Genomic DNA, 27,293 nt, shown 5'->3' with positions numbered 1-27,293 from the left:
AATTCTAATCTCAGTTCTGAAACAGAGTTCATCTTTCCCTTGGACAATATACTCCTCTGCCTTCACTTCCACATTTGGAAAATGGAGAGCTGACCTACCCATCTACTCTCCTGAGGATTATTTGTAAAGCACCTTGAAAAAATAAAGGTGCTACCATTTGTCAGTGCCCATTATTGTTAAGCTTTAATAAAGACGTTTTGTGTTTGATTTTCAAACTTTTAAACAAATGTCTGCCCTTGTCTTGGTTAGTATGAATGTCAATCCACTTTCAGCACAGAATGTATTTTAAGCTTTGCCCTGGAGTTTGTGGCCTTGGTATCTAAATTGCTTCCTGCTCAAGAATGCCTAGTGGACATCATTACCACAGGACCCATTTTAGAGGAATACCTCAATAGCTCCTCTGTGTCCTCTTTGAGGCTCATACTTAGAGTATAGTCCTTGTTCTCACAGGCCGTTGGCAGCAGTAGAGAGTCGCCTAGTTTAACAGTCCCACCGAGGTCTGGGTCCTCAAATAATTTCAGACCTAAAGATTGAATCATCAGAAAGGTTTAGTCAAGCTTCAACTACAACACCACCACCATGACTGTTAGCAGGGGAAACAAGTTGTACAGCTGAAAGGAAACGTCCTACAGAAAATTAATTTTTACAGAAAGTCTTCCACGTCCAAAGTAAAAATCCACAAAGTGCTAGGAAATACATTCTTGATACGTTGCACTAGCAGAAGCTACTGGCTCTACTCACTCATCAACGTAAGCTAGACAACAGCTACAGATCCATAACAACTGAGAATCTAAAGTCCAACAGTGTAAGGCTATTGCAACTGCAAGCCATGTTTATTTCCACTTCTAGCTAATCTACAGCTGAAGGTCTGGCCCAACATTCTTACGTCAAAACCCAAGTTTCATGCGCTGCACCATTCCATTTTAAATACAAGACCCTTATAGAAGCTTTAGGGACCACAACCTAACTGTACGTAATGGAAAATGGAACATATTTACTCTCTTTGGCTGATGAGTTCTTCTTGGAACTGGAAGATGAAAAATCTTTTACTGGGCCAAATAATCCTTCCTCAGGATCTACTTCCTCATCGAAAATGGTTAACTTGGGCTTGTCTTCCTTGGCTGCAGGAGGTGCAGGCTTCTTAGGTTTTTTAGATCTAATAGTACATGAAACAAGAAAAAAAATTCAGCTGACATTTCTTACATTACAAGATCAAGGAATTTAGCCGGAAATGGAAGCAAGATGTATATTAAAAACTACAATATTATCACATTTAGTTGCAATTTTCTCCTCCTTTTCAGGACTTTTCATTCATTTGGGAATAAGAATGGCAGACTCCTAAATACAGATCAGCACCATTGAAATAGAGGGGAGAGGAAGGGAATGGCTTGATAGCCACAGAATGGTCTGGACCCATTTGGCCACTGGGTACCTCATGGGTGAAGAGAAGGTAGCAGATACTTTATCACTGCAAACTCACTCCCATAAGTGGGCATACAACATTGTGGGCTTCTCCAGGATCTGCACCACCTTTAGCTGAGGGACAGGCAGGCCCATGAGCCCACATCCTTTTAGTGTCTGTAGCAATCTCACTCAAACATTTAGAGACATCCACAACAGAGCGAAAAGCACAACTGTGACATACTCACAACCCACTGACCTACTCAGAAGATGGGCAGCCATGCTCTGTATTAGCTGGAGCTTTAAGGCGGCCTCCACAGTTAGGTACTACACATTACAGCAGTGCAGCCTGAGGTAACAAAGGGGAAAATTCAAGAGAGAAGTCGGAATGTGGGGAGCCAGACAAAACGGGAGACTAAGAGGAAATCTTTGGATGAGAGAATTTAATTCAAAACAAGGGAATGCCTGTTCATTAGGGCATCTAGCAATTTGCACAGAATCTCCTGATATTTGGACCTACAAGTGTAACAGCCACGTCCTCGCGAGGTACCAGTGCTGCACCTCCAACAGGCACTTTTTGCACTAAAAGATCTGCTCTTCTTTACCCAGTACAAGGTCAGGTTTCAGTCTATAGTAAAACCAATTAGCAGCATTTAAAATGCTATTGCCATCAAAAAAACAAGGCAATAAAGTCAAAGAGATTACAAGTGCATTCCAGTCATGTTAAACAGGCCAGTAAAATACTCACCGGATTACGGCCACACACAGAGGATAAGCGGAGTCTGGTTACTTTTCATAAGAGTTTATTATCAACAGAACATAAGCCCTGGTGAATGGCATGTTCCTGATGTTGTTTTGTCTCTTAGCAACAGCATAAGATGCACTTTAAATGACTACACAAGATCAATATGTAATGCTTAATCACTGAATGTTTTGGAAATGTGCCACACTGATGGGAAATGACAAGGAAGCAATTGCTAAACAGCTTGCTAAACAATTCAAAATGGCAACAAATTCAGTCTGTGTTTTGGTGCTCAGCTGCTACAGTGGTTTGGGGCAGGGGACTTCCTGTGGTTAGTGTTAGCTAGAGACCTGGACTCAATACCCTGTTCAGCCTCAAACTTCCTGTGTGACCATGGGCAAGACACTTAATCTCTCTGTGCGTCAGCTCCCCATCTGTAAAATGGAGATAATAGCACTTTCCTACCTCACAGCAGTGTTGAGGATAAATACATCAAAGACTGAGGTGCTCAGACACTACAGAGCTGGGGGCCATATAGGTACTCAAGACTGAGGGCCAGATCTGTTAACTTCTCTCTCCCAAGTTACAAAGAGCCCTTTTTTCTCCAAATACGCAAACCTTCTAACACCATGGTCACCCTTAGGACATAGGTGAGTAGATAGTGGAGTTCATGTGTAAATTTCTATCCAGCCACTTCTCTGCCTGATCCAGGCTGATGGTATGTATAGTAAAAGCTGCATAGTTCTGCAGCATGGTTTCCGTAATCCTTTCTTTCATGCCCCTCAGCCTCAGTTTTTCCCTTTATTTGACTAGATGCAACCACTCATCCATCTACCTCATTCAATTACCTAGTCCCATTTCAGCTATTATTGCCAAGCAACTTGTTCCGTTATGATTTTAAGAAGGCAAACACTGGAGAGATGCACATTTTAAATTCTAACATTAAAACATCCCGGGGCAGATTTCTGGAGGCAGCTCTTCTTTACCCTGCAATTGCTTTGTCATAAGGTATATTTCCCAAATCTGAACCTTAGCGTCCAAAATTTGGGTACCTGCATGAAACTACTAAGCTTAATTACCAGCTTAGATCTGATAGCCTGCCACCACCCAAAAATATAGTGTTTTGGGGCACTCTGACCTCCCCAACCTTCCCTGGGGACCCCAAGAACCCAAATCCCTTGGATTCTTAAAACAAGGAGAAATAAACCATTCCCCCTTCCCCCTCCCCACCCCCCAGACTTTCCCTGAGAGAGACAGTAATCCTGGCACAGAGAGAAATTAGTCTCTCTCTCCCCCTTCCCTCCTCCCCCACCAGTCCTGGTGTTTACACCCACTAAACCAGGGAATAAGGAAGATCAATCAGGTTCTCTAAATGAAAATCTTTTAATAAAGAAAGGAAAAAGTAAAGAATATCTCTGTAACTTGCAAGATGTAAATAATTACAGGGTCAAAGGAAGAAACCCTTCCTCCAGTACCAATACAAATCAAAATATTCCCAGCAACTACACATATAAAAGTTAACCAGCCAGATCCACATGTGCAAATAGAGTAAAATAAACAATTAAAAAGCCTAAATCACCTGTTCTACTTACTATTTGAACAGAACTTTAGAGACCCTGTAGTAATGTCTGGTCCCTCTCATACCCCCGAGAAAAGACACACACAGAGAACAAAGGACCCACACCCAAAACTTCCCTCCACACAGGGTTGAAAGTATCTTGTCTCCTGATTGGTCCTCTGGTCAGGCGTTTAGTTCCCTGTTTGTTAACCCTTTACAGGTGAAAGAGACATTAACCCTTAGCTATCTGTTTATGACATGCTTACATGGCACAAAAGTAAAATATACCTTAAATCTCCATATAAGTGATCTTCAAATATTACAGCAGGAGTGAAAACGAAAAATCAGGTGCATTGCTACAGAGAGAAATTTCCTTAGCCAGTTGGATGTTATGTTTTCTTTTTCTTTTTGCACTTCTTGTGCATTTGTGCTGGTATTTTCCTATTTTAAAAGTAGATTTTAGTGCTCAGTTATTAAGTACTGGCTTAACAGCTGCAGAGAGTGAAGATTTTTGTAGCCTCAAAACAGGTACTGCACAGCGCGTCCAAACACTGCCTCATCAATGTGTCTTACTTCTGATCTGAAGAGAGCCCCTCCAGGGGATAAGAGGATCATTAGGAAGCTTCCAGAAAATGATTATTTCCTCCTGAACAAATTAGATGGTACACACCTTTTCTGGGCCAGATCCTCAGCTGGTGTAAATCAGCAGAGTTCCATTCACTCCATATTTGTGCCCAAGCCATCACTGGCATGGGAGGAATAGTTTATTGCTGCTTTTCTTTAAAAGAAGTTTGACTTGGAAGCTGGGGAAAGCAACTCCTCCAAGGCATCAAGTGCACTAAAGTCAGTGGAAATGGAATGCCATTTGAACTCTCTCAGATAAAGTCAATGGAAGTTGATGGGTCTTAGCACCTTACAACCTCTGAACATGCAGGCTGGAATTCTCAACAGAACCTAAGGGATTTAGATGCCAAAATATCATTGGGATTTGGGCACCTAACTCCCTTCAGCTCCTTAGGAAATCCCAGCTGTAACATTCCAAGGTTGAGATTGCGAACCCCTTACCGCCAATGGAAAGCAGGTACTCACGCAAACTGTCCCTTTGGAAGTCAGCAGATGAGGAAGGGCTTCATGATCTGGCTCTGAGAGTGTTGGCATTTAAGAGCATTGTAGTGGCGGGAAATTGAAGGGTAAGGGAGAAGAGCCAGAATAACACTGTCACACTGAATAGTGTATTAAAGAAAATGAACTGAACTGCAAAGACTTGCTGATAATCCTCTGTTTAGTCTAGCAATCGAAACTATCCCAGTTACACTTGGTCATTTTTAGTCTTGCTAGAATACATCACTGGACAGCTGCAAGGCCCAGGACTGAGAGCACAGAAAGTGACTTGCCACATTTCCTAAACGTTACCAGGATGAACAAGAAAAGGCTATTTCTTCATGATGGATCTGCTTCCCCTTACTACCCTTCTAAGGACACCAGAATTGTACTGCCATGCGATTCATGTTTACCAGCAACGTGGATTTCTTGAGAGCAGAATCTAAACCAGAAAAGATTCCCACAGTTTTGTATTTAGCTGGCCGGTTTCATGCCACCCACTGCAATAGCAATAAGATTATTTTGAGGGGGAAAACATCAGTGTATAAATGATGCACCACTACAAATCCAGGGCTCAGTCTTACAAGAGTGCAGAACAAGGAGTTGCCAGTAAGATGGCTCTGTCACTCATGACCCAACGAGTGAGGTCAGCTGAGGCGAACAGAGAGTGGTTAAAAGCAGCATTGTACCCAGCATGTATCATGAGGAATGAAGCAGCTGGCTGGGAGAGCAAAGTGCCATGGAAACCTTCAGGGCACCGGAATAGGAGGGCCCAGGAGGCCATGGCCCTCCCACTTTTTGAAAGTAGACGGCCTGGTTCAGCAGGTGCTCCACCCTTCCTCTTCCCTCTGAGCCCTCCCCCAGCCAGGCAATGTCTCTGCCCCCTCCCTCTGCCCAGAGCACGAGGATCCACAGCTCCCCGTGGCTCTTACCTGGTCCAGGCTCTGGCTGGGGTGGCCACAGCCCGTCCATGGTAAGAGCCACGCAGGCAGCAGTGGGAAGTTGCGCTGTGAAACCTCCACTTGCCCTGGGCAGGGGGCCTGTAGGATGAGGAAACGGCCAGGGGCTGCTCTGAACTCCCTCACCTCCTCCAGCTTGCAGCAAGGCCATGGGCAGGGCCTTGGGTGGAAGAGATGGGGCGCTTGGCCTGCCCCTACACACACACTTTTGGGCTGGCTCTTTCATCCTTGGGAGCCTTCAGAAGCATTTCTATGTCTGGATCCTAGGGTAGCCTCAGTTATTAATTTCTCCTTCACACAGCTCATCTATCTACATTTACACTCATCACCTTGGTATCTGGTACCTGAAGGTTATTTGAACACTGCATCAGATTGGCGGTAGGATTAATGGACACTTCTAAAAATGGCTCTAACCCATATCGTTTACATTTCTTGGGAAGCACTTACGCCCCTATGCTCGGTCCTGTCCTATCACACATCCACTTCTCCCTACACAGCAGTGCTCCCAGTTCAGGCGGAAATGCTGAGCACTGTATTTTTTCATGCTGTGTGATGACCTCTGTGCACAAAGGCTGAGCAAATACTTGCACTTTGGCTCTCTGCACCTCTTTCAGTTGCCTACAGGTTCCAATGCTAATAGAGCTGGTATCAGCCTTGCCACTCACTGGTCACTGGTCCTTAGAAAACTGACATTCATTTGGAAAGAGTCCTGGAGCACTGAAGCATGCTATAGTTTCATGGGAACATTCTATGGGATTGAACACAAAATGTTACCTCTGCTATAAGGTGGTTCCAAAAAAACCTTAGGGAAGCTAAGACACTTGATGTTCAATTTAATAGGTTTTCAGAATAATTTCTACATACCCTTATTAAAGTTCTGACCTTACCAATTCCACCCCTATTTTGTTCCATAAGTGTAATATTAATTAGGCCACTGAACGTTCTCAGAGATCAGGCGAAGGCATTTTGAAGATTATGAACTTCAAAAAAGACTCAACAATATTAAAAACTTTTTGTTGTATAAAACCCTGTACATAAAACTCATCTGTGTAAGCATTAAGGGCCAAATTTTAAATCCATTTTTATGGGCACTATTATTTCCATCTGCAGTTTACAGAGACAAGGTGGGTGAGGTATTATCTTTTATTGGAGCAATTTCTGTTGGGAGAGACAGACTTTTGTCTACAGGTTACTTCAGTATAACTCAGAAGTGTGAATAATCCACACCCCGGAGTGACATAAGATACATCAACCTAAGTGACAGTGTAGACAGCACTATCAGTGCAGGAAGTGCTCTAGTGTAGATGTAGCCTCAACCTTTCGAGCTTAAACAAAACTCTTTTTCAGGTCTGAGAAATGTGCTCACAGGATCACAGCTAATACAAGGTGGAACAGAAGTGGCCCATTAACACCTTCAGTCAAAGGAGGAGGGAACTGGGGGGAGAGAGTTAGTGGGTTACAGATTGCTGTCTTAAGCCACAAATCCAGTGTGTCTATTCAGCCAATGATTTTTAGTGTCTCGCAACATTATGAATTTAGGCTGCAAGGCTCATCTTTAGAAGGTGTTGTGCAGGTTTCCTTTGAGGATAGAGACTGATAGGTCAGATAAAGAGTGAGCGCTTTGTGAAAAGTGGTCACCCACAGGTGACAGTGTTTTTTTCATCTTTTATCAATTTTTTGTGTGAGCTCATGCAATAGCATAGTGATCGTCTTGTTCACTCACACAATTGTTACTGGGGCATTTAGTGCACCGGATGAGGTACATCCAGTAGGATTCTTGGATCCTGAAAGGGGTCTTGTGCAGGGAGATGGGACTACAGGGTTTGGTGCCACTGATATGTTGGGCCCAACACAATTTTAGAAAGCTGGCTGACTGGTCACTGGTTAAGCCTGTCATTGTCCCTGAGAAAACAAGACAGCAGATGCTGAACTGAAGGCAGACTTGTTGAGATGATCATAGTGAATTACAGCCTAAATTCCTGGTCTCAGCACTTAGAAAGATAACAGGCCTGAGACCTAAGGAGCTCACAACAGGATCATGATATAGCTCCTTGGGAACTCACACAAGTGACTTCAAGAACTGTATTATGGCCACTCCTAACCCATAGGACCAGATTTTCAAACCCGCATGCATGTATGTTTGTGAATACAATTACTGAGACTGCACACACAATTGCAAATTAGTGAACAAACAGACCTGGATTGTTAACACAGTTTGAAGATCTGGGTGATGATTTTTCCCAAAATACAGGCAGGAAACAAAAAGTTCCAGTAATATATGAAAGAATTACATTAACATGTTAGGACTAGCACTCGAATTCATAATTTGAAGGAAAATGCTAATTAATATAAACCTGCATCTCAATCTCCATTTAGAAAACAGGCTTCAACAGGTGAAGTGGTACTATACTAACACTTCTTCAGTTTAAACCACTGCTATAAAACAAAAAGCCTCTGCACATTGGTTCACACGGAAAACAAAATGTCTGCTGCTGCTCTCTCTCTATTCCAACAGTGTTCACTTTCCGAAGCTGTATGATAACAGACAAGACAAAAGGGTCATTCTCATCTGCCTAGGAGGAGGGGTGCCAAATGGGAAATCTAAGCCAGCTAGCTCACCCAGAGTGACTGCTCAGCACTAAGCAATGTTGACAAGCGCTTACTGTAGGGAAAGTTCACCTCAAAGAGTCATCAGCCTTTTCCTGCAGACAGCAGGGCAGAAAAATCAGTTAATAGTGATTGAAATGCTTTCAGGGTCTCAAAAAGCAAGAGAAGAAGTTATAAAAAGGTAGAAAAGTTCCCTCATTTTGAAAACAATTTTAAGTGAGAAAATTATCAAATAGGGAAAATTTCCTTCTCTGAGATCTGCGGACCAGGCTGCTCTTGGATTATATAGTTCCAACCAACCAACAGCTGGGGAAAAATCATTAAGGGCAAGTTTTACAAGTGTTCAGCTCCCATTTAGGAACCTAAATACATGGCCAGATTTTTTGAAATACTCAGCACCCAGGAGTTTCTATTGTTCTGAATGGAAACTATTGGATACTGAGCTCTTCAGAAAATCTGGCCCTTAGCTTTTAATGATGCTACACTCCTATGTCATTTGAAAGCAGACCTCCAACAGACTGTAGTGAAACTATTTTTGTTGATATACAATAACCAATATCTTTAACCATAAATATGAATAGTTTCATGAAAACTCTGATTTTAATCTACACAGGCACTAATTTACACAGGGAAGGAATCTGGACTGGTATATGAGATCTCAAAGGAAGAAAATTGCCAGGTATGAAATGTTCTCATCTTTCTGGATCTCCTAGACCAATCCAGAAGTTTGGAATAGCTAAAACAAGGTTTTAAAAGTTAAGGCTAACAAGCTAAACATTTCAAAATATATCAGGATGACACATTCACAGCATACAGGGATAATGAAATACTTTCTATTGTAACTGTAACTAGGATTGATATTAAAACAGCAGCTGCTATAGTTAAAATTTTTCAAATCTGTAGGGCTGGATAAACTGTATCCAGGAGTTTTAAAAGTATTGGCCGAGACACCCTCTGAACCACTGATGTTGATATTTTAACAATGTTTTGAATTCTGGGTAAGTTCCAGAGGAATCATTTTTTAAAAAGCTAATATTGTGCCAATATGTAACAAGGTTAAATGGGACAACATGGCTATCTTTAGACTGGTTAGCTTGATATCAATCCTGGATAAAATCATGGAAAGGCTGATAAGGGATGCAATCAGTAAAGAATTAAAAGGATGGTCCCATAATTAATACCAATCAGCATGGTTTTATGGAAAATAAGTCTTGTCAGACAAACATGATATTGTTTTTTAATGAGATTACAAATTTGGTTGATAAAAGTAACTGACATACAGTCTGACATAGTATACTGAATATGTCCAAACCCTCGTTCTTGCCTTATGAAGAAGGGAGAACAAAAGCTCTCGGTCACCTTCTCTGGGCAGCAGGGATGCTATTGTGGCCAAAGCCACTCAGGTGTAACCTTCTTGGTGCTCCTCTGCAGCTGGTTCAAGTCCCTCCTCTGAATAAGGCAGAGTAGAGACCTGACCTTGGATTCCCCATATCCCAGATGAGTGCCTTAACACTTAGCTATTGGTTTTCTGGGGTCTCTGTCTCTCTCTGATCAAAAATTCCACCCTGGATCTGAGAAACCTTCCAGATGAAAGCTTCAACAAAACAGACTGTTTCCTGCAAAAAGTTTCATTTTCAATGAGCTGGCATTTTCTGATGAAAACCTGTTTCATCAAAAAAAAAAAAAATCCCAGCCAGCTGTAGGCCCAACTCTGCACAGGAGTTATTCACAAATGTTTTAATTTCAAACACAGATCCATTAATTAACATCCATCAATAACTGTCCAAGGTGTAGGCCTTTAGACAGTAAACTCTTGAGCAAGGACTGCATCTCACATGTGCAAAGCACTGTGCACATGCTGTATACATAGCTAACCATGAAAAAAAATAATATACAAGGAAACAGGAGTGACTAAGGTAATGAAATCCAACCAACCTTACACTTTATGTTCTCCTCTTTTAAATGTCCTGAGCAGCTTTATGAACTATGTCAATTAAGTTGATATGGAGAGAATGTAAAACACCTTACCTAATAAAACATGTATTCACTGTGTACCAGAGAGGTTCAGAGCAGCAGACACAAAAAGAGAGAGCAAGGTTCCACAAATAAACAGCTTATAGTAATATATTAATCTAAACATACAGCAATCTCTCTCTCACTTGGCTTTGTGTGGCACCTCTTTAGATTTCACTTTGTACGTCACATATCTCTGTTGGAAAAAGTGATTGTGGTTGGGAAAATCTGAAATTCAGAGGTCTCCACATGTGTGCATTTACGATATCAAATTTAATGAAACCTTGAATATCAGTGAGTAGGATTACTACAGCTTCTAAAAATTAACAGTGATGAATGCAAACAGCAATCATTTCTGGTGTTAGTGACCCGTTCCTTGAACAATGAAATAGAGAAAAACTGATAACAGTTGTTTCTAGTTTAGAGTCATATTTGAATAATTTTTCAGAACCACTCAATCAAGGAATTTATTTGAATGTGAAATTAACCCAGGGCTTGATTTTCAGATGTGCTGAATACCTACAATTCTAAGTGAAAGCAATAGGAGCTGCAGGAATCCAACATCTCTGAACATCAAGCCCTAAATACAGGATGCTATTCTTATGGAAGAGTAGCACTTAATCATTTAGAAACTGCTTTGCAGGGGTTTAATTTCATGCTGTCTAATCATCCAGTGCACTTCTCCTGGCAGTCCACAGTGGATCCTGCTGCACATGCCAGTCAGCCACTCCATTACTCGCTGTGCTCATTGGCATAAGAGACAAAATTCCCACTGTGCTGCCACCTCAACTGAATTCACTGTGAAGCGTGCTCCATCACTACTGCATCCAAATGCTGAGCAGACATGAGAACCAGGTGCATGGGCAGATCTCCGATTTTGTGTGTACAAAGTCAACAGAGAAGTCTAGAAGAAAAGCGTCTGTTTCCTTCTACTCCCCCCGCCCCAACCCTCACTTTCGAGGTTCCTTGGAAAATTATGTTTCAAGCACAGTTGCCCAGTTTCACGTGGTAAATAAGCACCTCGACTTTCAAAATATGCCAAAAATAAAGCTAATCCCATTTCAAAACAAGGCCCAAACAAGCCAATTCTTAAGAACTCCAACACTCTATGTGACTAGATCCCCCGGGCATGCAGTCTGGGACTGTGGTGGGCCCACTGTGCACCCTTGATCTCTCCCCCCCTTGCCCCTGCTTGCCCCCCCATTTCCCCTGCTTGTCCCCCCTTGCACCTGCTTGTTGGGAGCTGATAAAAAAAAAAAGAAGCAACAAGCTACAACAAGCAACAAGCTACAAGCCAAAAACTAGCCAACAAGCCACTCACAAGCCAATTAAGCCAAAAACAAGCCCAATTTCTGCGTTTTTTGTGTGAGTCTGGCATGTCTGGTCTCAAGATATTCACTCCTCTGGGACTGGTATATACACAGTCCCATTCCCGTCCTGAGAGAGACCTCTGGCAAAGTACAAGGGATGCTCCAGTCTAAAACTTCCTCGGTTACACCGCATCTCAGTACCTTGTTATAAGCAAAACAAATGCTGGTTACCAAGGCAGTGGGCAAATTCCAGCAACAGCTAGGTAGCATATGTGGACAAAATTACACCATTCAAAAGGTATAATACCTTGACAAGTTGATGATATGGCCCCAGGAAGCACCTGGCTTAGACAGGTCTTCCCTGCCCTCGCCTCAACTACATACTCTTCAGATGGGTCAATTTTCTTCTTTATTGTTTTGCCTGGTGTGCCACTAGATAAAATGAACCAATTGCCAAAACCCAGAAATGGCTCTTGTCATAAACAGATGGTTAAGGGTTAATGTCTATTCTACCTGTAAAGGCTTAAGAAGCTCAGTAAACCTGGCTGACACCTGACCAGAGGACCAATAGGGGAACAAGATACTTTCAAATCTTGGTGGAGGGAAGTCTTTGTTTGTGCTTTTTGTGTTGTTCGTTGTTCGCTCTCGGGACTGAGAGGGGACGGGACATCATTCCAGTTCTCCAAATCTTATCGCCAGGCAAGCGGATTAGTCGTATGTTTTGTTTTCTTAACTTGTAAATGTGTCTTTTTGCTGGAAGGTTTTTACCTCTGTTTGCGTAACTTTGAATCTTAAGCCTGGGGGTGGGTTCCTCTAGACTATATGAATCGAGTACCCTGTAAAGATTTTCCATTCCTAATTTTAAAGAGATAGATTTACCTTTTCCTTTCTTTAATTAAAAGATTTCTTTTTAAGAACCTGATTGATTTTTCCTTGTTTTAAGATCCAAGGAGTTTGGATCGGTGAGAAGCCTCTCAAGGCAACCCAGGGAGGGGAAAGTCTGGGGGGAAAACGAGGGGGATGGTTAATTTCTCCTTGTTTTAAGACCCAAGGGGTTTGGGTCTGGGTTCCCCAGGGAAGGTTTTTGTGGGATCAGAAAGTGTGCCAAACACTACTTCTGGCTGGTGGCAGCGTACCAGATTTAAGCTAGTAATTAAGCTTAAAAGTGTTCATGCAGGTCCCCACTTTTTGTACCCTAAAGTTCAAAGTGGGGGAAAAAACCTTGACAGCTCTGCAGGAAACAAAATAAAGCAAGACACACCGAAACACTGTAGGAGCTAAGTGATGGTGTGAATATAGACAGAATAGCACACACTGGTGGTTGGTCACCGACTACTGGCTCCCTGCGAGCCAAGAGATCATCTGAACAAGCCGCTTTTGTAATGTGTATTTAATAGCTTTTCAAAAGTGAGGACTTAAAAAAATTAATATCTGTGCAATAGATCCTAGAAATAATTTGTATGTGGGCCCCTAACGTCATGAATGAAACAAATGCAAGAATAAAATTCTATTTCTCACACACAAGATTTCATTAAGATTGCATGTATAGATGCACCAGTTCATGTTAGAGGGAAAAAAGTCTCCCTCACATGTTCAAAACTGAGGAAATAGAGAGATAAATCGACAATTCTCAAGCCTGGCATCCACCCTCCTTAACTCTGCCCATGTAGGGAGGACAGCTTATCATTTTCCTTTCTTGGCATAGGAAAAGACTGAAATAGTCAACAACTCACTGACTCATTGCTTTTAGAATTAGATTCATATATTCATGACCCCGACACTAAGTGTCTGACTTCTCAACCCACAAACCTTTGCATTTTGCATGTAAATAATTTCAGGACATGGGCACATGAGGTTTGTATATGGAATCACAATCGTTGGATAATTGGCTGCTAGATAGAGTCATAGGACCCTATTTGATGAAATTCTGATTGCCCTCTGCACCTGGCAAGATCAGGCCTTTAAATAATTCAACCTAAACTGCACAAAGGCACTAAGTGTGGAATGAGTGTCCACATGGAAACTTGGTTGGAATAGCCACTGTGCTTTAAATTCACATCCTAGCTATTTCACACTAATTTCCCCATCAATACCCTGTGTAGACAAGCCCCAAGAATGAGACCCAAATGTCAGTGCTCCACAATGTAATGGGTTATGGCAGTACTCCATTCTCCAGCCAGGACTGAAGCTACTAGACTAGCCTCCTTGCTTCCTCTCTCCACTTGGCCACTGTGCCCACATTTTCTCCAGGTAATGAGTGAGGCACCATCATTGCCTCCACTGAAGGGTTAGTACTGATGACAGAGTGCTGCAAATAGCAACTTTTATTACAAAGTGAATGACATGTACAAGAGGGCCCAGTCTTCACCAGCATTAAGGCTTTTAAATATGTATTTAAGTTCATCCCTGTTCAGCAAAGCACTTAAGCATATGCTTAGAGTTAAGCGTTTTGTTGAACTCAAGCCTAAGTGCATCTGAAGTCTGAACCCAATCTTCAGCCCCCTTGACAGAGCATAACGCAACAGTCTCAAAATGCCTGTCTAGTCTTCAGACTCCCAGCTCCACCATGGACTCTTGTGAGACCTTGGACAGGTCACTATCTTGGTGACTGTTACTCACCTCTACAATAACAATAGCATGACCTACCTCCCAGGTGTGTTGTGTGTTCCAGCTGCAATATATTATTGGTGCTTTCCAAAGCAGACTAGTATTTTTAAAGTTAATTTAGAATGGTTGTAAAACACTCAAAGGACAGACCCAGAGACTGTCTTATTCATTCATTGAACAGATACCTCATTGGCACAGACAGTACAAACTTCCCATACTGCTCCACCAGCCTTCTCAGTGCAAACCAAAATGGACCACTTTAGGAGTAAGTCTGCTTCAGCATCTCCTTGGCCTCTCTTCTGCTAAGTGTGTAACCAGCTACGGTGCTTTGTAATGAATATCTGTCACTGGGCCTGGGCTAGCCTGAAACACACAATGTTAACATACTGGGCTCCACATCCCTTTCCTGATGGCTGAGAGCCATTAAGTCCCAGACAGGAGTTTCAGTTTAATGTGAAAAGATCAAAACCATGGTTAAAAAGGGCATATATAGTAATCATCACTGCTTTCAAAAAGAAAAATGAATATCCACGCTATAGTTCATAATTAACCTCTCAAAGTCAGAATAGATTTATTGTCCTCCCTATAGATCAATTCCTACTGTATAATCAAATAATAAATCTGGATAGGAAGAAGTCACACTCTGGGAAGGGAAAAAGCAAAAAATTTCCATCTTAGCTCCAACAGAGCCCACACAGAGTTTTGTTTAACGCGTCAGAAAGGAACAGCTGTAGGTTGTATTTTATGCTATGCCTGTTTTTCATGGCACAGTTCCTACAACACAATTTCTAAACATATTTTCTATCGACAATAACCTCCGCAGGATCAGATAATGTGCAGTAACACTTACTATTCCAGCTGCACTTTGCAGAGGCTGGAGACAGATCAGATCAGCAAGGCCTCTATGGTTCCATATGCCCAGAGAATTATTGTTTTATACAACATGCGTCTGATACAGCTATATGATTTATTATAGGATTTTCCCCTTATTCACACATAGCTAACTGATGGTGTGCGATGGTCTCTCACTGCAGGCTCTCTCCTCCCCCTTTCCTTCATTTGCGGATAAGGATTTGGAGAGGGTGGGGAAGGGTGTAGATGCAACAGGGAGCACGTGTGTGAGACAGGGAGCACAAATAGGTTTTCATGGACCCACAGATACAAACCTCAAGCATTTGAATCCCAAGCAATCTCTCCATTGGGGAGTGAGGTGGAAAGAGGCCTGCGGCTGTGTGTGGGCCTGCTCAGGAAAAGCTCCTTGTTTCTGACTCAGTGTGTGACCTTGGGCAAGTAGTTTGACCTTTCAGTGCCTCAGTTTACTCACCTGCAAAACTGAGATAATGGGCCAGATCCTCAGCTGGTGTAACTTGCTGCCCAGCTGTGATGTTATTGATATATTCTGGGACCATATAGAACATTGTTGCAACCAAGGTCCTGTAGTGGCACCAAATCTTCTGTAAAGGGGGTCATATAAGGTGTCTAAGACCAGGTTATGGGTTGCTGGTTATGATTATGCTGTCTATATGTACGTGCCATTTTTTAGTTGAAGTTATAATATTGGCTCATACTGTCTTATTTCAAATTTGTGCTGTGCTTCTGGGTGACACCCCAGAAAGTTGGGGGGTTAGCTCTGCTAGCTTTGCTTGATGGCCCATTAGACCAGTCAGCTATACAACTGACCCATTGAGAGAAGGCAGATACGCCTGTATTCACAAGATGCAGGGACTTGCCCATGTGCTCCAGACTCCATTTTGCTGTAGTTTTCCACAGTAAGGACAAAGAGGTTCTTACAACTGGAAAAAACCTATATAAGGCTGATGCTCATCTCATGTTGTCTTCAATCCTCCTCTCTTACCTCTGGGGACTTTGCTACAAACTGAATGCTGAACAAAGGAGGGATGCTCCAGAGCTTGATTTGAACCTGCAGTTTATTCCACCACTGCTACAAAGCCTGAACTAAGAACTTGCCATTACTGATATGTTAATGATTCCATTTAACCAATTCTAGCTCTCTCTCTATCTTTTCCTTTTATGAATAAACCTTTAGATTTTAGATTCTAAAGGACTGGCATAGTGTGATTTGTGGGTAGATTCTGATTTGTATATTGACCTGGTCTGAGGCTTGATTCTTTGGGATCGAGAGACCGTTCTTTTATTGGCGGTGTTGGTTTCATAACCATTCATCCCCAGGACAAGTGGCATTGGTGGTGATACTGGGAGACGGGAAGCAGAAAGGTATCCTGGGGCACCTTATAGACTAACATGACATTTTGGAGCATGAGCTTTCGTGGGTGAATACCCACTTCGTCAGATGCATGTAGTAGAATATTCCAGGGGCGGTATATAATGTAAGCAGCAGCTAGAGATAATGAGGTATAGTTCAATCATGGAAGGTATGAGGCCCTCTTCTAGCAGTTGGTGTGAAAACCAACGAGAGCAGAAACTGGTTTTGTAGTTGGCAAGCCATTCACAGTCTTTGTTTAATCCTGAGCTGATGGTGTCAAATGTTGCAGATGAACATGAAGCTCAGCAGTTTCTCTTTGAAGTCTGGTCCTGAAGTTTTTTTGCTGCAGAATGGCCACCTTAAGATCTGCTATAGTGTGGCCAAGGACGTTTGAAGTGTTCTCCTACAGGTTTTTGTTACATTGTCATTCATCAGGGATCTACAACCCATCCTGGACAATGATCCCACACTTCACAGGCCTTGAGTGGCAGGCCAGTCCTCGCCACAGACAAACCTGCCAACCCGGAACATATTTTCACTAGTCATGCACACCGTACCATAGTAACTCTTGCTCAGGAACCAATCCATGCAACAACCTCATGCCACTCGCCACTAATCTACACGAGCAACACCATCACAGGACCTACCAGATCAGCCACACCGTCACCAGTTCATTCACCTGCACGTCCACCAATATAATATACGCCATCATATGCCAGCATGTCCTGCTGCTATGTACATCGGCCCAAACTGGACAGTCTCTACGGAAAAGGATAATGGACCAATCAGATATTAGGAATTTATAATATTACAAAAACCTGTAGGAGAGCATTTCAGCCTCCCTGGCCACACTATAGCAGACTCTTAGTTGGCCACTCTGCAGCAAAAAAACTTCAGGACCAGACTCAAAGAAACTGCTGAACTTCAGTTCATCTACAACATTTGATATCATCAGCTCAGGATAAACAAGACTGTGAATGGCTTGCAACACAAAACCAGTTCTCCTCCCTTGGTTTTCACACCTCCCTGCTAGAACAGGGGCCTTGATCCCCCTGATTGAACTAACACTCATTATCCTAGCTTGCTTGGCATAGATAATACCTGCTCCTGGAAATTTCCACTGATGCTAATCTGACGTATTCACCCACCGAAAGCTCATGCTCCAAACGTCTGTTAGTCTATAAGGTGCACAAGGATTCTTTGCGGCTTTTCAGTATAAGACTAAACAACGGCTACCCCGTACTGAGTACTTGACACCATGGGAGACTGGAGTGTCTGGAAATTGTTGATGTGACTTGTGGTTAGCCAGTGGGGTGAAACCAAAGTCCTCTTTGTCTGGCTGGTTTGGTTTGCCTTAAGAGGTGGAAAAACCACAGCCTAGGGCAGTAACTGCCCTGTTTAAACAATTTGTCCTGAACTGGCACTCTCAGTCAGGTCCAGCCAGAACCACATCGTCACACCAACCAATGCAAATTTACAACAGTGGAGAATCTGGCCCAATAGTGTTTGTCTACTGTTACTCACAGCGGTGCTATAAATTAACTAATGTTGATAAAATGCCTGGCAATCCTTTGGACGAAAGGCACTGTGCAGCAAAGAAAGTACATGATTATTCCACCCTGATGTAATGAACCAACCTTATCTGGAATAAATACTGATGACAAAAAGAGCAAAGATGTAAAAAACAAACACATCATTTAGTTTTTGCTTTAGTCGTTATTCTTGCCATGTCATTAATTCAGGTAAATTATATGAACTTCTGCTAAAAATCAACAACATTTCCATATCCAGATCCGTAAGCTGAAGTGTTTCTAAACAAAATTCAAACTTTCTCACATAAATATAAATAATTACCACTTCTATCTATCCTACCTCCTCATCTGACCCCATTATCGTAGCATCTGAGTGCCTCAGCCTTTGATGTATTTATCCTCAGAGCATCCCTGGGAGGTGGGAACGTGCTGTTCCCATTTTACGCATGGGGAATTGTCACAGGGTGCCCTACTCATAGCTGTAGCACCTCCTTCTGGTCATGTCTTGGGATGAGCTCTGCCAGGCCGATGCCCCTTCTTGCAGTTGGACTCTGTCACTCTCTCTGTGTCTCACTCTCTCGGGGCTCGACTTCACCCGCTCTGTGGCTTGGCTCTCTGGCCAAGTCACTGTAGTCCTTCCTTTCTGGGATACCAAAGTGTCTTGGGGCTCACTGACCTAGGCAGTCTTCTCATTCACTCCACACCATTAATGGTGCTACTTTGGCAGTGCCTGGCAGGGGAACCCAGGCCCACTCTTTACACTGGGTTCCAGTCCAGAGACCCTACAACAAGCAGCCAAGGTCTGCACGGTCCTGAACTTTACTGCTGTATCACTGGGCTATTTCCTGCCTTGCCTTCTCTCTAACCCTGAAAGTGACCACAGCCTTACTCTCTGCAGCTCCCATCTGCCCTCAGCCGCAGGGCTTTATACAGGCCCCTCCTCTTCCTGTGCAGATAAGCCTCATCTGCAATTAGTCCTTGCCCCGTGGCTACTCCTCCAGGTGCAGCCTAGGCAATTAATTGGCCCACCTAACCACCTGAACCCCTTTAGGCCTTGTGTGGAGTGCACACCCCATGACAAGAACTGAGGTACAGAGGGGCTCAGTGACTTGCCCACTGTCACAAAGGAAGTCTGTGACAGAGCAGAGAATTGAAACCAGTTAGAACTGGTTGGAAAAATACTTACTACGCAGTTTTTCAGTGGAATGGCCTATTGAAATCAAAACATTCAACAGCGATGGTTTGATTCAGATAAAGTTTCTCTAGAAGCCAGCCAAGGTTCTTATGGGAAGCTGGCTGGTTTCCTGCTAGCTTGCTTGCCTCGCTTCTCAGCAGCCCAGGCTGAGGAGCCTAAGTCTGCAGCAGATTGCCCTCAAGTCGGGGACCCCACATCCATCCCCTGTTGCAGAGAATTTAATTTTTTTTTTATAAATATAAAATAGCAAAATCCTCCAGGAAATGGAAATATCTTTCTCCATCCAGCTCTAAAACCAGTTCTCCAGAGTCTCAGGTTAGTGCCCCCAGCACACACTGGACTACCCGTTCTCTCTACTTAATTCATAAACTTTTTTGGGAAGGGACTGCTTGTTTATAATATTTGTACAGAGCCTAGCACAGTGGGGCCTCTAAGTATTAGTGGAATACAAGTAATAAATAATAACAATAGAGGGTCAAATCTAATTGCCCTTGAAATAAATGGAAAGACTCAGTGGGAGCTGGATTTAGACCTCAAGGCCTAGATTCTTAAAAGGTATCTAGGTCTTACTTGTGCTCAGCATTACAATGCCTAACTGATTTAGGAGCTTAAACCTCATTTTCAAATGGTACTCAAACAAGAACTTCTATGACAAGCTCATTACACTCAGGTCTGGCTCATGCAAAAAGTATAGCCAAGCAGCAAACCTGTCACAGAACTGAAAAACAAGACCTCTTTAGCAAATGGATTGAGATAATCTTGCAAAGTTATTGTGAGGTCAAGAGGCAGTGCTGTGTGTTCAAGGAAGCTTTCAAGACTCTTCTAAGTAAACACTATTCCAGTAAAAAATATTTGCAGTGTCAACAAAGAAGAGCACAGAATCAGTTTGGAAATCATCTCTTTGCTTGGCTGCTCCAACTAGTTTAGCTACCATGTTTGGCTAACAGCAGAGTTGTGAGGGAAAGCAGCACTGGAGGTAGCAAACCTAGTACAGATTCAAATAAATGGACTGTTGTTTCAAGAATTTAGTTATTTATGTGACGGATTTTAGCAAATGATTTCAATCTGTGCACTTAGTCCACTGCTTCTTGTCTTAAGTCGTACCAAACACTACGTTCCCAGCCTATAGTTAATCAAGTGTTAGAATAAAAGTCTTAAAATTCCACCTGGGGACTTTTTTCATTTATGTACTTATTTTTCCTTTTAGTGTCCATGAAACATCTTGAACTATTGGAAGGTGTGATGGGGCACCTGCCATACACTGAGCTCTAAGGGGTTAATAGAGCCCTTGGGAGGCTGCACAGGAGGCAGCCAATCCAAGAGGGGCTGCGAGGAGCAGCCAATCAGGGCTGGGCTGCCCCATATAAGAAGGGCTGCAGATCAGAGCAGTTTCAGTCACTCCCTGGAGCTTGAGGAGGGAGGTGGACTAGCTCCCTTACAGGCTGAAGGTAGCAAGCACCCTGGACAGAGCAGTGCTGCAGGCAGAGACCCAAGGAGCTAAAGGCAGCTCCTGGTGGGCTGCAGACGTTTGCAGGCTGAGGCCCTGAGGCAAGGCCAAAGATAGTGCTGAGGCTGCGGGGAAGTGGCCCAGGGAAATCTACTGAGTAGTTGGAGAGGGCTCTGCAAGCAATGGCCATCTGCCAGGTCCCTGGGCCAGGACCTGGAGTAGTGGGCAGGCCTGGGTCCCAATTCCTACTTGCCACTGAGGAAGTGGCTGGACTGAGGGCCTGCGATACTGTCCCCTGAAACGGGGAGGGAATACAGAGTGTGGCACAGCCAGAGGGCTGTGTCCTGAACAGGATGCTGCGGTCGTGGGAGTGACATGGGTCTCTGGAGCAGAAGCAATGGCGGTGAGACATCACCAGAAGAGGGTGCACTGGTCTACATAGCTAATCCCCAGGACAGCCAGCAGGAGGCGCCGCAGAGGTGAGTCCTGTCCTGTCACAGGAGGTCATCTAGCATAGCCTGCTGCTAGGCAAGCCTCCTCAACCCTGAACTTGCTTCACACATGATCAGTCCTTGTCCTCTCTCCTGAGACTGCCAGGGGGATGTTAGTCATGGCAGCAGTAGTTTTCAATGACAGTCACTCCCGTCTACTAGGATCTGGACAGAGGCTGGCCGTTCGTTTTAGATATTCCTCTCAACATGAACAAGCATTTGGAGGTTGTTCCAAAAACCCACTGAAGTTAATGAAAAGATTCCCATGAACTTCAATGTCCTTCATCTTCGTTAATAACAGCCTGGATTTTGCATTTCTAGAGTGCCTTCCATTACAGGATCTCAAAGCTTTTGGCAGAGCTGAATTCAGCTCACAAACCCACCTACAAAGTAAGTATTAACATCTGTTTTCCCATTGGGAAACCAAGGCATACAGCTGTTAAATGACTTACCCAAGATCACCCTGTGCCAGATCCAAGAGCAGAACCTAGATTTGCCAATTCCCAGTTCTGTACTTTAAACTCTATACTTTTACAAGGCCATTCTTCCTCCTTGAGCTGGCAGTCTAGATGGGAAAAGTTTCACAGTGTGTTACCAGACTACAGATCAATCCAATTACCACAGGAGAATCTGATCCTAGACTGCTTTAATTTGCACCAGCTAATAACTATATAGTTATACCAGACAATTAACGGCACTTCTGGACATGTTTTATGGTTTGCTCACAAAAATCATTTTGCAATGGCCAATTCTTTGGTCCTTAAAAATAGGGTAAATATCTTTGTGGCAGGTATGTTGGGACAGAATTAAGAGATTCTAGGATGAATGGACCTCGAGAGGTCATCGAGTCCAGTCCCCTGCCCTTGTGGCAGGACCAAATACCGTCTAGACCATCCCAGATAGACATTTATCCAACCTACTCTTAAATATCTCCAGAGATGGAGATTTCACAACCTCCCTAGGCAATTTATTCCACTGTTTAACCACCCTGACAGTTAGGAACTTTTTCCTAATGTCCAACCTAAACCTCCCTTGCTGCAGTTTAAGCCCATTGCTTCTTGTTCTATCCTTAGAGGCTAGTGACAAGTTTCTCTCTCTATTATGAACCCTTTAATACTGAAAACCTGCTATCATGTCCCTCCAGTTTGTCTGCTTTTCAGACTAACCAAACCCATGTCTTTCAGCCTCCTTCATAGGTCATGTCTCAAGACCTTTTAATCATTCTGTGCTCTTCTCTGGACCTTCTCATTCTCCCTCTTTCTTGAAATGCGGTGCCCAGAACTGGACACAATACTCCAGTTGAGGCCTAACCACTGCAGAGTAGAGCGGAAGAATGACTTCTCGTGTCTTGCTCAAACACACCTGTTAATACATCCCAGAATTTTTTGCAACAGCGTCACATAGAACCAACCAATGGAGACCATAGAACCAACTTTGAGTCTGTTGGGTTGGGCACTTAATTGTTCAGAGGGATGGGGATACAAGATTTGCCACAGGGATTTAAACTGAAGGAACATTCACTCCCACAAACAGGCTTCTTTCAAAGCAAATGATTCATTTAAACTCATTAAATAGAAAACAGGTAACTGAAATTCATCCCCTTATTAGCAATTTGTCTCAGCTACAAAGCAGTTCCCTAGATCTATTGATTAAACATTTCCTGTGGCTCAATACAGACATCAGGCTAATCAATGAGATAATGCTTTTTTTTAAATTCTAATTGAGGCCTTGAGTCAACCCATTATGCTAAAGCCCATGAGACAAAGCATGTCTAAAAGCTGCCCAATTATATCATGCTTGGCTCTCATAACAAAGCTGGAGTATAAAGGGACTTTGGATTTTGTTTAGCTGTGAAATTACCCTGCATAGCTTTTAAGGAATCTGCTGCTTTCTACATGTTTACATCACTTAGCCTAAGACTTGTCCTCTATGCTTGCAAGGCTGTTTTCTATAGTTTCTACTTGACTTTCATGTTATGTTTTGTTCTACATGGCTACAGGTGACTCTCTATACTACTGTTAAATAAGAAAAAGAACTATAGAAATGAGGGGAAACAACAACAGAGACGTTTGCCAAAAAGATTATAGAAATTATTTAACAGTTTGTTCAAATTAATAGCAATATTATTGCAGTTTTATTAACTGGTGTTATTTGGTTCTCTGCAATTCTTCTATACACAAAGTGGGTGGCAAATTTTATTGTTTTATATATTAAAATATTACAAACAAGGAATAGGATCCACTGAAGATCTCATGGCAATTTTTTCCAAAGCAAGAAGTACCTACTGCAGCAAATTCCACTTCTATTACATTTACCTACAATTCTCCCAGCATTTCCCTTGGATAAGGTATTCTCCACTTATTTTTCTAGGCTGCAATGTGGTGGTGCTATAAAGTAGTAAACAATCACTGAGTTTTACCTCAGAAGTAGCTGCATTTTTATTCTGGATGACGAGATCATGCTATACAGAGTGCCGTTTAAATTTGCATAGCTCTTTGTAATCCTCTGGGATGAGAAAGTAATTTTGCTGTTTATATAACCTATTTATAAGCACTAACAAATATATTCTGGGGTCTAATCAGAAGGAAAATGAAACAATAATAATGTACTTAAATTCCTTCCCAAAGGATCTTGAAATGCTTTACAAACTTTAATTATATACATAAATTTGGAATAACTCTGAAATTTGGAATAATCTATGAAATGCACATACCGCTGTGCTAAAATATGGCAACTGCTTAAGAGTACAACAGCAATTCTCCCCAGAGCCTGGGAAATAATGACCAGAGGATCTTTTATAACCAGAAATTTCACAATAGATCAAGAGATGCACAGCAGAATGTGCCCTCGCTAAAAGCTTTCTCCGATATTGGTCCCTCCCTGACATAGGAAAAACTGAAATTTGTCCCAGGAATAAGAAATCCATTAATTATATCTGAAAAAAAGGAATACATAGAGACCAATTTTAGGTTCCTAAATTATCACAGAGCAGACATTTTGCTACATGGTTAGCACCTCAATGCCAATTTGAGAGCTCTGGCATCCAGTTCAGAATGCCTATTCACTATTTTTCTTTTTGCATTTGGCTGCCAAATTTGATATCCTGAATGAGCAGCAGTGGATGGAACATGGGAGTGGGTCAGGAACTCCCAAATTCAAACCCAAATGCCTAACCAGACTTGAGCTGTGACCTTCAGGGAGCATATTTATACTGAGGAAGAAACCATTACACGGAGCATGAGTTACAGAAGATGATTGGTTCTTCTGATTGAGAGGACCCACAGAGGAAGGTTTCTATAACTAGGGCCCTACCAAATTCAGGGTCCCTTTGGTCAATTTCACAGTCATAGGATTTTTAAAATTGTTAATGTCGTGATTTCAGCTATTTAAATCTAAAAAGTCACGGTGTTGTAATTGTAGAGGTCCTGACTCAAAAAGGAGTTGTGGGGGCAGGGTCGCAAGGTTATTGTGGGGTGTACTACTACCCTTACTTCTGCACTGCTGCTGGCGGCAGCATTGCCTTCAGAGCTAGGCAGCTTGAGAGCGGTGCCTAGCTCTGAAGGCAGAGCCGCTGCCAGCAGGAGCACAGAAGTAAGGATGGCAGGGCATGGGATTGCCACCTTTACTTCTGCACAGCAGCCTGTAGAGCTGGACCCTCTGTCAGCAGCTACCATTCTCCAGCCCCCAGCTCTGAAGACAGCACAGAAGTAAGGATGGTAATACCAGCCCGCCCCTAAAATAACCTTGCGACCCCATGCCCCCTACAACTCACTTTTGGGTGAGCACTCCTTATTTGAGAAACACTGCTCTCCCTTGTGAAATCTGTAGAGTACAGAGTAAAAGCACACAAAAGACCCGCTTTCATGGGAGGGAACCAGATTTCATAGTCTATGATGCATTTTTCACAGATGTAAATTTGGTAGGGCCCTATCTTTAACCCATGACCCACTCCCTGAGCCATCCAGTCCCCCTGTATAGCACTCCACATCAATTACATCATGCTCTGCTTGGACAGGAAAAATCCCTTTCTGACTCTTGCAGCAATTATTGAGTGACAAAGCAGTACCAGAAGTGGAGTGAGGGTGCCATGGAGTTTAGCATGTGGCTTATTAGTTCAATTCTGTTTTGCTCTTAAGCAGTATTTGCTTGTTTGTTTTTAAATAATCTTCCCACCCCCCACCCTTATATACACAGAAACTTGTGGCAAATTTTATTGTTTCAAATATTAAAAACAAGGAATAAGATCCACTGAAGATCTCATGGCAATCTTTTCAAAAGCAGAGATATCTATTGCAACAAACTCCAACTTAGATACTTCTATAATATCTACACTATCCTCCCCCAGAGGATTTATCGGTCTCCAGGACAAAGTGTATTAAAGCAGGGATGATGTACAAGAATGACAGCCCGTGTCAGGGAGTGGGATCCAGGCCTAGGAGGCGACAGGGAAACAAACAGTGGGAGGAATCCATAATGGGGGCAAAAAGTTATGTAGCAAAGAAAGACAAACAAGGAACAGAAGGTGATGAAACAGGTGGGAGTCAGGCTGTGTAAAGCCTTTAAGGTCCTCAGTTTTGATGCAGAAGGAAAGGCGAAGCCCATGACGGGATCTGAATCAAGGGGGTATCCAAGAAATGAACACAGTTAAAATACAGAACAATCTGTATCAACAGACATACAGATAAACTACAGCAATAAAATTCCTAGAAGAATGACAGCACCTCTCTTGTGCTCTTATCTACTAGGCTTGAAAGGGAACAGAAATGCTATGCCAGATGTTTAAAAACAGCAGAGGAGCCTATCCAAAAAACCATTTAATCAAAGATTTTTTAGAACTGATCCCATGAGGCTGAGAACTGAGGCTCCAAATAAAGCCAAAGGAAGCTGGCTTAAAGAGGAGCGGCTCAGCCCCTCTCTGGATCAGCAATACACACGCCACAGTTTAAAAAAAAAAACAGCTATGGCACCAAGCCACTGTCCCCAATCTGAAAATCTCTTCAGGTTGTTGCCCTAAAATGTTTCACAAGATGACTGAATGGACAGAAGGAACGGAAGAGTTGTTTAATGGGGTTTGTAAGTTGCAGTTCCGAAAGCAACGGATTGGAAACAGCACAAATATTTGTGTCACTTGGCAGCAGTGATGTCCAAGCATGGTTTGCGACCTTCACTGGTGACTCAGCAACTGACAGCAAATAAAGATCTGCCTGTTTAGAACTCTAAACGCTTCACAGCTGTGTGCCTGGATGTACATACTGCCCTACAACTGGATGCTAGGCAAATACAACATTTGAATGAAGTTCTCCTTTGCTTGTTTTTCTTGTTCAAAAGTACATTTAAAAAACCACCTTGTAACACGGGCCTTCCCCTTTCCTTGTTGCCTTGGCCCCCATTTCTAATGATAGTGCTCTGGCAGAAGGGAATGGGACAGAGCAGCAGGGTCATTGCTGATGTGGGAGAGTTCAACTGGATTCAGAGGAGAGATCATATACATTGTTATCCACGGCCCAAAGACTAGGATGACCAGATGTCCTGTTTTTAATGGGACAGTCCCGTATTTAAGCATTCTTCCAGATATCCTGACTTTTTGTTAAATATGGGCAAATTGTCCTGTATTTTCTGGGATCGCAGCACGGAGCAAGCAGTGGGGGGCAGCAAGCGGCCCTGCCACCACCCTTTGCTCTCGCCAGCTCACGCCTATGACGGAATCTCACTTGCAGCCTTCTCCAGCAGCAGTGCCAGGGATGGGCAGTGACAACACGGCCAAGAGCAGCCCAGACTCCACCACTCCCCCTGTTCCTGCTGCTGCACCTGCTGTGCTGCCATCAGCTCCCACCTTGCATGGGGGAGAAGCCAGGGCCGGGCGTGCCCTCCCTCCTCCATGCACCTGCTGTGCTCCCTGCTCCCCCGGGCAGAGGGGGCAGTGGGAGCAGGCTGTGAGCCGTTTCACCTCGGGCGTGGGAGCCCTAGTGGGGAGTGGAGGAACAGGGGATCATGACAATGCCAGCCCTGCACTGGAGGGAAAGTTAAGAAGAGCGGATCGGGCTGGTCAGCCTGCCCCACATACAGGGGGACAAGGGGTCCTCAGGCAGCCCCACACGCAAGCAAG

General features: G+C 43.2%; 1 protein-coding gene across 1 annotated transcript in view; it reads right to left on the bottom strand.

The window, feature by feature from the left end:
* HS1BP3 (HCLS1 binding protein 3) overlaps positions 1-27,293 on the bottom strand; it is a 77,883-nt gene that overhangs the window by 19,395 nt on the left and 31,195 nt on the right. Inside the window, exons 5-6 of the mRNA XM_032770046.2 lie at positions 999-1,156; positions 388-523 (exon numbers count right to left, since the gene is read on the bottom strand). Of these exons, the coding sequence (XP_032625937.1) occupies positions 388-523; positions 999-1,156 (294 nt within the window). The remainder of the gene's footprint in view (positions 1-387; positions 524-998; positions 1,157-27,293) is intronic.

Source organism: Chelonoidis abingdonii, chromosome 3 (assembly GCF_003597395.2).
Source record: "Chelonoidis abingdonii isolate Lonesome George chromosome 3, CheloAbing_2.0, whole genome shotgun sequence".
NCBI classification, from domain to species: domain Eukaryota; kingdom Metazoa; phylum Chordata; order Testudines; family Testudinidae; genus Chelonoidis; species Chelonoidis abingdonii.
This window is presented reverse-complemented; position numbering and strand designations above follow the sequence as displayed.